Source organism: Lynx rufus, unplaced genomic scaffold (assembly GCF_022079265.1).
Source record: "Lynx rufus isolate CCGP_SWC_20201006 ecotype Redwood Valley unplaced genomic scaffold, mLynRuf1.p SCAF_20, whole genome shotgun sequence".
Classification (NCBI taxonomy): Eukaryota; Metazoa; Chordata; class Mammalia; order Carnivora; family Felidae; genus Lynx; species Lynx rufus.
Window position 1 is genome coordinate 8,000,218 of NW_025814835.1, and position 13,216 is coordinate 8,013,433.

At 38.5% G+C, this 13,216-nt stretch overlaps 1 protein-coding gene across 1 annotated transcript in view; it reads left to right on the plus strand.

The window, feature by feature from the left end:
- The window catches only part of RTTN (rotatin), a 169,158-nt gene that overhangs the window by 7,969 nt on the left and 147,973 nt on the right, over positions 1-13,216 (plus strand). Inside the window, exons 7-10 of the mRNA XM_047086363.1 lie at positions 47-197; positions 3,179-3,344; positions 5,987-6,168; positions 8,392-8,507. Coding sequence (XP_046942319.1) covers positions 47-197; positions 3,179-3,344; positions 5,987-6,168; positions 8,392-8,507 — 615 coding nt within the window. The remainder of the gene's footprint in view (positions 1-46; positions 198-3,178; positions 3,345-5,986; positions 6,169-8,391; positions 8,508-13,216) is intronic.

Below are 13,216 nucleotides of genomic sequence, written 5' to 3' on the forward strand. Positions count from 1 at the left end.
CCACTTTCATTGATCATTTTCATTCATTTCATTCATCATATTTCAGAGCCTTTTATCTCTGTTGAAACTGGCCTTTGGAGGAGACGGAAAGCATCGCCTGGCCTTACAGTCTGTGTCCTGTTTGCAGCAGCTGTGCGTGTATTTAAGAAACAGACTGAACTTTCACCGTGATCCAGGTTTTTTCTCTAGTAAACAAGGTATTTATGTTTATTTATTCATTAGTCACTGGTGGTATTTGCAGATTCTTCTGAGAAGTTTCTATTATTCTGTGTAAATATTCACAGCATAAACTCCTCATTCCTAAATGCAATCAGATAATCACTTGAAAACCAATCGTGTGAGTGACAGAACCACTCATGATCCTGTCTTTTTTTTTTTTTTTTTTTTTTCATAAGAACCATTTGCAAGATTTTTTTTCTTTTCTCTTAGGCATATACTGATGTTGGGAGCCAGGGGTTAGAATTCTGAGTTCAACTATTTATGTGGGACCTTGGGCATTTTAGAAGTTACTTGTTGTATTAATAGATGGGTTTAAAAAAATAACGATTTGTATTTTTTTAATAAATGTATTTTTTTAACTTTTGGGTATATTTTATGTTTATTTATTTATTTTTAAGTAACCTCTCCACCCAACATAGGGCTTGAACTCACAACCTCGAGATCAAAAAGTTGCATCCTGTACCAACTGAGCCATCCAGGTGCTCCTGATTTGTATTTTATGAAAACTTTTTATGCGGCTTGTGATGTAGAGTATTTATAATATGATAGCAGTGCCAGACTTTTAAGGGAAAAAGCACCACCTAATGGCCAACCAGAGCACTCGGCTGGCTTTGTCGGCAGTATTTACAGCTTAGAAATTCTGTGCACTTATGCCATATGCATTGAAAGTTGAATATTAAATTACAGTGATTTGTCATCATGCTTCATAGTTAATCCCAATTCTGTTCAGAGTTTCGCTGATCCTATGCTACTTGAATACTTATGCTATACATTAGCTTTATTATAGGTCTCAGAGGGTATAGGGTTCCTCATTAACGTTCTTGAGATACAGCATTTTGCAAATGACTGATAGCAGAGAGCTTGTGGATACCCCATATTTCATCAGAATAAGAGTTATAATATTGATAAAAGTATTATCTTTGAAGATTTACTCATGTATTAAATTTTTATTTATCACCAACTATATGCTGATTGATATTCTAGTCTCTAGGGTGTATAACACTGAACAAAACAGATAAGGTTTCCACCCTTCTGAGCTCATCCTTGAGAAGGTTGGGGACAGGTAATAAACAAGCAAACAAGTTTGTTTCAGATCAGAAGTGCTCAAAGGAAATAGGCAGGGTGATGTGACTGAAAATGACAGGGGAAACGAGGCTTACCTGGATAGGATGGGTGGGGAAGGCCCTCAGAGGAGGTGACCTGAGGGGCGAGAAGGAACCATCCACTTGAAGAGCTGCAGGAACTGTATTCCTGGAAGGTCGGAGGCCTTGGGAGGTGATATTCTAGAGGAACAGAAAAAAGGCAGACATGTGACTGGAATGTAGTAAATGGGGAGTGGGGAGCAGAGAGGGAAATGAAGTGAGAACAGAGGTAGCTAGGGGCCGACTGTATTGGGACTTGTAGATCTTGGTAAGGATTTCATATTTTCTTTGAAGTGCGGTGAGAAGCTCTTGGAGAGCTTTTTTTCCCTCTTTCTGAAAATGCCTTTATTTTACTTAATTCCTTTAAAAAATTATGGTAAAATATGTAGCACAAGCCATTATAACCATTTTAAAATGTGCAATTTTGTTGGCATTATTACATTCACACTCTTATGCACCCATCACCATTTTCTGTTCTCAAATGTTTTTCATCACCCTAAATAGAAGATCTGTGACCATTTAGCCCTATTCCCGTGTCCCCTTCCCTCTGCAGCCCCTGGTAACCTCTCTACATTCTGTTTCTAAATTTGTCTGTTCATGGTATCTCATACAAGTGGAATCATACAATGTTTGTCCTTTTGGGTCTGGTTTATTTCACTTAGCATGATGCTTCCAAGGTTCTTCTGTATTGTAGCTGTGTCAGAATTTCACTCCTTTTTCTGTATACACCACATTTGTTTATACATTTATCTGTTGCTGGACCCGGGAGTTGTCCTCATGTTTTGGCTGTTGTGAATAATGTGTCCGTGAACATAGGCATATCTCTTTGAACCCCTGTTTTCAGTTCTGTCGGGTATATACCCAAGAGTGGAATTGCTGGGTCATATGTTAATTTCACCTTTAGCTCTCTGAGGAGCCACCAAACTGTTTTCCCCAATAGCTGCCCCATTTTATATCCCCACCATAACCTGTGAGGCTTCCAGTTTCTCTGTATGTTGCTAACACTCAGTTATTTTCCCTTTTTAAAATCCTAGTCCTCCTAGTAGATATGAACTGGTATTTCACTGTGGTTCTGGTAAAGACTCCTGACTAATGACTAGGGATTTTCCTAGTGACTTTTTATGCGCTTATCGGCCATTTGTATATCTTCTTTGGAGAAATGTCTTTTAAAGTTCTTTGTCCATTTTTAAATTGGGTGTTTTTTTTTTTTAATTGTTGTTTTAGAAGCTCTTTATATATCCTGGTTACTAAATCCTTTTTAGATATATGATTTGCAAATATTTTTTCCCAGTCTGTAAGTTGTCAGTTTCTTGATAATGTCCTTTGATTTTGATGAAGTCCGATTTATCTGTATTTTCTTTGGTTGTACTTTGGTTTCAGATCTAAAGATCCGTTGCCAAATCTAAGATCATGAAGATTTACCTCTATATTTTCCGCTAAGAGCTTTATAATTTCAACTCTCATATTTAGGTTGTTGATCCATTTTGAGCTAATTTTTGCATGTGGTTTGAGGTAGGGTTTCTTGTGGAGTTATGAGCAGGGATGTGCCTAATCTGCTGTTTTGCCTTGGTGGTCCCCAATGTTCCAAGTCAGTAATGCCGGCTAGAAGGCTGCATGTAATCAGGCTAGAGGTACACCCAATGTTAGATGCAAATGCTAAGTGAATACTTGCAGAAAAGGTTGACCTTTACTTTTACCCCAAGAGAAGCATTTCTACTATTTTAACTTTGTTACTGTTTTTTGAAAGAATGATGTAAATTATTCATAATCATAATTTGTCTCTACTGAGGGATAATTTTTTTCTTTTTTCCTCTCAGATACAGTTTCCCAAAATTCTTCTTTGTCTTATTGTCATGAAGCTAGAGTTATTCATCATTCCCAGAATCCTTCTCCAGGAAGCAGTAGCCCCCGGCCTTCTGTGGTTGGACGCACAGGTCAGCGACCCAGGGGAGACGGTCAGGATTGGGACGCAGTGTCTTCCAGGTGACTGTTGAAAAGCCCAGTTAATTTGTGTGTGTGTATTTTACTTTGAGAGGGAGATTAACGTTTTTCTCTGTCTTCTCTCTTGGAAAATTACCACAGGTATTGGCCTTGTGTTAAACCAGTGGTTTTCATACTTTTTTGACCATGACCCGTAGTACGAAATAATATTACATGCGACTCAATACTCAGTACACAGACGTACGCTCTGTGTGTGTGTGCATGTGTGTGCATGTGTGTATGTTTCCCTGCGTGTATGTCTGTGTGTGTGTCCCTGCCAAAACAAGATGTTCACAAAATAGTACTTTGGTTCCATATGCTACATAGTGAGCTATATTTTCTCTTCCTTTCTATTTCATTAGAACAAGAATGAGGATTCTGGCCCATTTAATTGTTTTTGTTAGCCGTAGATGAAATGTGATCTAGTTTAAAAGCATAGCTTTAAATGATAGGTACATTTTGGTAAGATTTAATTTTTTTAAATGTTTTATTTATTTTGAGAGAGAGGGTGTGAGAGGGAGAGGGAGGGGGAGGCGGGAGAAGGAGAGGGGGAGAATGTGAACCAGGCTTCACACTCAGAGCAGAGCCCATCGTGGGGCTCAATCCCTTGTGTCTGATCCAGACCTGAGCCAGAATCAAGAGTCGGACGCTTAACTGACTGAGCCACCCAGGTGACTCTTTGGTAATATTTTAAACCCATATTTGTGACTCTAACCGTAAGTTTTAAAAGATTTTTGAAAGTTTATTTACTTATTTTGAGAGCAAGAAGAGTGAGCAGGGGAGGGGCAGAGAGAGAGGGAGAGACAGAGAATATCCCAAGCAGGTTCTACACCATCAGCGCGGAGCCTGACGTGGGGCTCGAACTCATGAACCACAAGATCATGAACTGAGCTGGAACCAAGAGTTGGGCATTTAACCGTCTGAGCCACCCAGGTGCCCCTCTAATCATAATTTGGGTGTCTCAGTATTTACTATTAAAGGGAATGATTGGAGACTATAAAGGAAAGTTCCTTTAGAGTGCACAATTTATGGTATTTTACTCATTTGTGTAAATACAGATTTCTACACATCAGCTTTGCTTAAAGGGGCTGGCGTGGTGTTTGTGTGTTAGCTCATTCTTATGCCACAAGCATCTTATAAACATGTTAGTCTCTTTGGTGTCGTTCTAATAAATGCTCAGTGAGATGAACGCTTGTCTGTTGGCGTCATTATTTTCTCACGATGCTGCTGCCACCAACTGACACTGACTGATGCTGGCTGCGTGCTTGGTGTTACGCCGAGTGCCGTACGTGCTTCATGGCCTTCCGTTGTCCTCCCGGTCATATGATAGCATTGGTATCATCATCCTTGTACAGGAAAGCCTGGTTCGGAGGTGCAGGGAGCCTTACCCCAGCTCATAGAGTTGGTGAGAGGGCAGGGGTGTAGACAGTATGATCTGAGAGCCTGTGCTCCTGACCCTTCCGTAGGAGCTGGTGTTGGTCAGGCACGGCTTTTCTCGTTACTCTTCCAGAGCCTGTCTGCCTCATTCTCTAAGCAGTATCTAGTGTGCTATATCTAATGCTTCTGAATTTTCGCTCCCGAGTGAACACCTTCCTCAAGGGGCCTTTGAGACTTAGAGAGAAGCCCACCTCATTTTCGTATTTTGGGATGTTGAAATTGAACAAATGGCAAAACATAGATTTTGGGAGTTTTACGTGCTCAACAGCATTAGTGTATCTGTGGTTCAGCTTCGATTGTGGATAACATTAAAAGTCAAAAATTTGAGGTCCTTGGTAATTGTGAGGTTCAGGCCTTTCTATAGCACTTTATCGGGGCGCCTGGGTTGCTCAGTCAGTTGGGCGGCCGACTTCAGCTCAGGTCATGATCTCGCGGTCCGTGAGTTCAAGCCCCGCGTCGGGCTCTGTGCTGACAGCTCAGAGCCTGGAGCCTGTTTCAGATTCTGTGTCTCCCTCTCTCTGACCCTCCCCCGTTCATGCTTTGTCTCTCTCTGTCTCAAAAATAAATAAACGTTAAAAAAAAAATTAAAAAAAAATATAGCACTTTATCCCCACGCCACCACTTTACATCTAAGGTAGGAATGTTTAATGAAGAAAGCCAAGAAAGGTGGGATGTTCTGCTCTTTGGTACATTTTCAAAATCATTACGTGATGTTGAGTGCACTAAATGAAGTCATTCATTTCTCCTCATATTTTTCTGGCATTTTCTAGCATTCTTCGGTTGTGAACATTGACTCACTTAGAACATTTGGTGAAAATCACAGAAAATCTAGGAAACTATGTAAATGATTCAGTTTTGCCTCTATAAGTTGATTACAGAGGAACTTTGCTCTGAATTGGCTTGCTCTTCTGTAGAAATGAACAGGTTCTTAGTGCTCATGTTGACTGCTACTACAGGAATTCTGAGACCATCCCTTTTGAAAAGCAATATATATAAATGCGTCTTTGGTTTCGTTTACGATGTGAGCCATCTTTATGGAGTTTAGTCTCATAAATTTGTCAAGGTTTCACAGATCTGAGCACAGTTGTCGCGTGAGGCAGTATGGTTGTGTCCAGCGTGGGGCTTTTAATGTGCCAGACAGCAGATAGGCGGTACAGCTCTTTGTGGCCGTTTCCATACTCAAGGACTGTCGTTTGTTTACTTTCCAGTGGGAGCGGGAGTCATGCTCCTGTCAACTCCAGGGTATCTGTGCCTTCACCTGTGGACGTGGTGCACATAGACCTGCCGGAGCTGGAGACCGAAGATGCGCTGGAGCTGCAGTTCCTCCAGCTCAGTCTTCCCCAGTTCTGTGTCTCTGTTCTGGAATCAGCAGTTCCTCTCTTAAGAACAGGTTAGTTGTTTTCAAAGTCACAGTTCTTTTTGTATGGTTGGTGTTTGTTTTGTCCGTTTTCTGGGACTCTTAGTTTTCTTCCTTTCATCTTCTGTGTTGGGACCTTTAGAACTTGTATTTACGTATCTTTTGGGACACAAATCCTTAAGAACTTAGTAAGGCCTTTATTGTCTTCTAAGTAAATGTGGATGCCCTTCCATTCGTGGCTTTTCATTGCCCAGGCTTCCACCTCTGTATGGCTGAACGTAAGCACTGAAAGGACAGTGTGGCTGGGTTCAGTTAGAGAAGGTGGGCGAGCATGAATAGATCAGGACAAAAAGATCTTCGGCTTTTGCCCTTTGGAAACTTTTTGAGTTGCTCTCAGTTATTCAGTCTTCCCACTCAGTTCGTAGTAAGCCGTGAAACATGTGAAAAATAGAAATAAACCCCAGAGTAGATTCTTACCTTTGTAGTCATTTCTTTTTCTAAAAACCCCACACCCCAAAGCCCCCAAACATTCTGGAGTTGCTTTTTCTCTCAAATGTGCTGGGTAGATTTGCAAAGATGTACTGAAGTACGCATTGTAACGTAGTTGTAATTCTAGTAAAGGGTGATGAGAACGGTAACAGCGTGGCTGCTGTCCCACGGAGTCTGGTCCTGACGTGGTTCCCACGGGACTTCCTGCCTCGCTCAGCCATCACGTTCGGCCTCGCGTGCGTCACCGCACGTGCTCCTCTCACAGCCATTTTATCTTTCCATAAGTGCTAGTTACTACTTTTGTCTCTATTTTACAAATGAGAAACCTGTGGTTTAGAGTGGTTTAGAAGCCGATCCAAAGGCAAGCAGCTAAAACAGAGGCTTGAACCCAACATCCACGCTCTTAAGACCTTAGCATATTGCGAGCAGTAATGATTTTTTATTCTGTAACTGTATACATTTTTTGTAGTTGATAACCTTGTTGAGATATGAATACAAGATAAACAAGATTTGCCTTTTTTGCTTTGTAATGGCTCAATAAAAAATCTATCCCGTTTGAATGGTTCTTTAAGCTCTGTGGCTTATTTTTGCCTGCTTGAAGGTGGTGGTGAGGGAAGCAGGATGTAGGGCTGTATTTGGGAAGCATTAAACATTTTTTTATCCTGTGGAAAACCACATACCCTGACTTACCATAGACTGAATAACTGCTTCCAGGAGTTAGAAGGACACAGTAAGTCACGTACTCGTAATGTGAAATGAAGGAGGAGTGGAACTTTGGCATCATAAAGTGTACACGTTTGTCTGCGTGGTAGACTGAGAAGAGTAGTTTTAGATGTAATGATTTTGCATTTAACCTTTTCTTAATTTGCTGTAAAAAGTCACATTGATAATTATAAAGCTATATCTTGGTACATAAAATTTTCTAAATGTCCTCTTGCCCTTTTGTGATAAATTATTGCGTTATTTGTAATTATTCAATATCATAAGAGATTTCCAAGAGAACTTGCTGCAGCTGTTCTAAAGAAACAATTAATCTGGACCCTTATGATATGGCAGTTTGTTTTACTTCTTTCATTGGAAATTGACCTCTGGTATATGGGGCAGGAAAGTCTTGATTGAATATTCACCTCACTTGTGATTTTGAATAGTAGAACTCCTGTGATACTCTGTGGAGAAAAGAGATTGCGACAGCACAGTTTCTTTTGGAATTTTTTTAGAGTTTTAAGTCAGCATAGGCTTGAGAACCTATTTCAGGTGGAATGTTTTGAAGTTTCTTCAACAAACACCATCATGGACATTTATTCCTTTAGTTGGTCCAGTCCAAGCTCAGCTTCCCAGGCAACTCAGGTGTGGTGTAATACTTCTGACAAGGCTGGAGTCTTCTAGCGCTAAATAGAATAACAGAATGCATTTTCTAAACCTCACCTGGTGCTTTGTCACCTATTACATGTAACACGGAAGGTCTTGGAATTAGAAACATTTTAATCTAAGGGCATTTTTAGTTGGATTTGCTACTTTCTTTTGGAATATCTTTCTTAGTTATGAGCACACTTGATGTGTTGTGGTTAAATAGTATTGTGAATGGAACAGAAGTGTTAATGGTGATTGTAGATTCTGACTTTCCTATTCATGTCCTTCAATGATTCTGAAGTCACCAAAAAAATTAAACGAGTTTGGGGCATGGCTAATGAGAGGATTGAGCAGTATGATATCTAGATGTTCATTTGAAAGTTAACTTTTTTTCTTCTCTCCATTTTATATTCCTAGGTAGTAGACAAATGATAATAAGAGTTCTGGAATTGCTTGCAGAGGATGTGATACTTATTGGTGAAGCAATTTCAGCAGATATCTGGGATGACAGCAGCCTCTTTGCTATAGATATGGTGAGAATCAGTATTTTCTTTGGGATATGATAAATAGTATCTTATTTTATTTTAGTCTTTCTAAGCTGGTTTTATTTTCTCATTAGTCTTTGAGAGCTTTCAGATACAGTATGTTTCAGGCTTATTTTGTGCATTCTGGAGTAGGCCATTTCTCTAGAAAATCTGATTACTGTCATAAATTAATTAGTTTTTTGATTCTGGTTACTTGTAATGGGGGAATGTATATCAAGATCAAAAGCAGGCCAATGGGGTACTTACAGCTACTGTGATATCATTTTTTTGTTTAGTAATTGAACTAGGAATATGTATTTAAAAAATATAAGTTCAGATTGCTATTTCTCGGATTTTAAACTTGTATTTCTTTGCTTATACTTGTATTGTTGCTCATAGAAAGTCTTAGTTCTTAGCAATAGCAACATAACTGCTTGTTAGCTTTAACCTTCAGCATATACCAAGTAGTTTCAGAATAGCAATGTTAGTATCACTGTGGTCAGTAACTGATAAAGTTCAAGATTTCTTTGCGGTTCTTTTTGACTTAGACTAAATCTCATTAAGAATATACAGAAAAACAATTGTGCCTTGAAGTCACTTCGAAGAATTTTCTGTTTCCAATTTATTGTACAGTTAGATTTGTTTTCATTTGTTTTTACTTTTGGGAATTGTTTTCTCCTCACCAACACGTAACTCAGGTGTTTCCCTGCCATCTTGTTTTCTGGTTTATTGTTTCTGTTTTTATTTTAGTTTTTACAAATGTAAGCAAGTTTGCTCTTCCCACTTCTTACATAAATGATAGAGTGTCATATATGGTTTTACACCTTATTTTTATAACTTAAAAATACATCCTGTGTGCACAGAATCATAGGTATGGAGAGTTTTCCATGTCCACATGTGGAGGTATTCATCATTCTTTTTCATAGGCTGCACGTGTTTCAGTGTGTGTTTATTCACCCAGTCTCCTATTGATGGACACAATTTCTAATATAAATTATGTGATATGAATAATGTGCATATGTCATTTTATATAAATTATGCGATATGCATAATGTGCATATGTCATTTCATACATGTACAAGTGTGTTTCTAGGGTAGATTTCTTTAAGTAGGATCGCTCTATCAAAAAGGTTGTCGGAGAGAGGGTGGATATGGGGACGGGCAAAGTGGGTACAGGCTTCTAATTATGGAATATCTAAGTCATGGTGATGAAAGGTACAGCACGGGGGATACGATCAGTGATCCTGTAATAGCATGTATGGTGATGGATGGTAGCTACACTTTGTGAGCATAGCATCAGGCACAGAGTTGGGGAGTCACTGTATTGTACACCTGAAAACTAAATGTAACATTGTATGTCAACTATACTTCAATTAAAAAAGTAAATGAATTTTAAATTGTAGATATTTTTGCATTCTCCTCTTCAGCTATACCACTGCATTCACTCTCCAGCAGTTTATTGGAAAGTGTTTTCTCCTATACACTCAGCAACAGGGTTTATGGTCAGACCTCAGATTTTTGCCATTCTGCTAATTGATACATGAAATGTCAGTGTAGGATTAGTTTGTTCTTCTCTATTAGTAAAGTGGAGCATCTTTTTGTAACTTTGAGGGTCATTTTCATTTCTTTTTCTGTGAACATTCCTAGCATTTATCCACTTTTCTCTCGGGTCATTGGTCTTTTGTTCTTTTAACTGACTTCCATGAGCTCTTTATATATTAAGAACATTGGCTTTCCAAGACAGGTTGCAATATTTTTCCTTCTGTTTTTTTTTTTTTTTTGACTTTGCAAATGATGCTTTTGACGGTGCAAAAGCTTTATTCATTTGTTTATTTAAAAAAATTTGTTTTTAGTGTTTTATTTATTTTTGAGACAGAGACAGAACATGAGCAAGAGAGGGGCAGAGAGAGGGGGAGACAGAATCCGAAGCAGGCTTCAGGCTCTGAGATGTCAGCATAGAGCCTGACGCAGGACTCAAACTCACGAACCACAGGATCATGACTTGAGCTGAGGTCAGATGCCCAACCGGCTGAGCCACCCAGGCACCCCTCATTTGTTTATTTTTATATAGCTGTCTTTATCAGGTTATTTTTGAAAAATTGGTTCTGGATTTTGAATCATGGTTAGATTTTCTCCACACCTTGGGGAAAATGTGCTATATCTATTTCTTGAAGTCTACATTTTTGTCTTTCAAAAGTATTTTTCTCATATAGATTTTGCACATTTCTTAGTATTTATTCATATATATGTGTGTGAATGTATATTTACATGGGTGTTTAACATCTTTATTGAAGTATAATTGACATATAGTAAACTGCACATGTTTTTTAAAGTTAAAAAATTTTTTTTTTAAATGTTTATTTCTCTTTGATAGAGGGAGACAGAGCACAAGTGGGGAGGGGCAGAGAGAGAGGGAGACACAGAATCCGAAGCAGACTCCAGGCTCTGAACTGTCAGCACAGAGCCCGACATGGGGCTTTAACCCACAAACTGTGAGATCATGACCTGAGCCAAAGTTGGATGCTTAACTGATTGAGCCACCCAGGCGCCCCTGAAAGAAGTGTTTTGATTAGGCATGACTGATCAACATGTGTACAGGAACCTCAAAACCATTATATTACAGCATTATTTTCATAAATCTGTAAACTACCAAAGAAATCTCCATGTAATTGGAAACCATACCCTTTTGTACATTTCAGTATATCACAAATCATTTTTCATTTTATATATTCAGTTTTAAAATTATCATCTGATTTCTTTGAAGGACTGATATTCTATCTTTTCTATTAGAGCAAAATTTATTCATCACAAAAATATACATTGTTTCCTATAGTTGCCAATTTTTTTCTCTTTATGTTATTTTGACTAAGATCTTTGTTTTATCAAACTTTGTTATAGGCTACCTGATCCTTGTAAATCGGAATTAGAACATAAAAAACAAACAAAATACTGTGTTTACTTAATACCAATACCCATGTGTGGAAATCTTAGACCTTGAAGCACACACACACACATAATACACACACATCTCTTGAAAAGAAAAACACACATTTTACAAAGGTTTAATAACATTGTTTCAGGTACTTCAATTTACCCATAAAATAGGGATGATAGTTCTTAATTTTTCTTTAGTTCTTAGGGTTATCATACTATTTGGTAGTACTTTTAGAAGATTTTCACATATTGAAGGTTTTCAACAAGTGATTTTTTTTTTCTTTGAAGTGTGAAGAATGTTTTATCAGTTGCTTCTTAAATTAACTTAAAATTTCTTGGCCAGAACATTTATCTGTAAAAGTTAGTCATTCACTTTTAACTTTTGGCTGCTGATGTTTTATGATTCAATGAATTATTTTTACTTTAAAGGTTAAATCTGTTGTAGAAGTGCCAATTGGTATGATAGAAATGTTAAATAAAACAGTACTGCTTAAAATTATATCTAATTTACTTTACTGGTTTAAGAGAATAAATGCCTCCTAGGAAAAGAATCTTATTCCTTTGGGTATATGTTAATAGAAGTTTCGTAATGTCCCTACTTTTACCAAGTTTAAAATGGAAGGTAGGAACAGTATTTTTGTTGAGTCATTAAAGGAACAAGATAATATATGTGTTGCTACCAATTCAGAAAGTAAATATCTGAGGATATCTAATCAAATCTTTAGACCTTTCCAAATAGTGCTCATAGCAGTCTGGTACTCCATACCTCAGTTATGTAGGCATAACTGTAGGGATAGTCAAAGGAACCTGCCCACCCCCCACATTGAATGTTTTTATTTCCCTTGAAGTAAATAAAAGACAAAAATATTTTTACTGAACTTGTTATATTTTGTTAAGATAAAAAATGTTTTTTTTTTTAATGTTTATTTTTGAGAGAGAGAGAGAGAGAGCGAGCGAGCGAGCATGAGCAGGGGAGGGGTAGAGAGAGAGGGAGTCACAGAATCAGAAGCAGTTCCCAGGCTCTGAGCTCTGAGCTGTCAGCATTGAGCCCAAGGTGGGGCCTAAACTCACAGGCGGTGAGTTCATGATGTGAGCCAAAGTCAGATGCATAACCGACTAAGTTACCCAAGCCCACCTAAAAAATTTATTGTTAAGTACTTATAAAGGTTAGGTTGACCTAAAGAATGTGATTCCTTCTTTGCTTCCCTTTGAATTCAAGTCTGTTTTATCTTCATTCACATAGTAAATTCCATTCAAGGAGTGAGAATCTTTACCTCATGCCATATAACCCCAGACTCCTGGGGCTGTCTTCTGTTCATGTTTTGCCTTTCTCCTCTCTGTGGCTCCTGTCATTGCAATGTCATGAAAAACAGTCTTTTCTCCTTATTTATGACTCATTGCGTCCACATTCTCATCTGACCTGCTGGTAACAGTTGTTCAGGCTTGTTGAAGACTTGCTGGTTGGAGTTTAAGTGGGGCCGAAAGCATCGTGAACACAGCTAGAGAGAAGGGCTTTGTGCCCAGTAAGGGCTCACTAAGGGTGAGTGAACCAGACTGTGAATTTATAATTGGGTGAGTGGAATCTCTAATTAGCATATGCCTTCCTGCTGCTGCCACCAGTCCAGAGACCGTGATTTTAGTTCACCAGACATTTCTTGATTGCCTGTTAGATGCTAGGCACTGGGGGTGGAAGATGAATAAGAGGCTGTTCTTTTCACTCTTATCGGAGATAGATACTTCTGTTGTGACACTCGTAAAACAGAGGTAAGCCTAGAGGGATAATA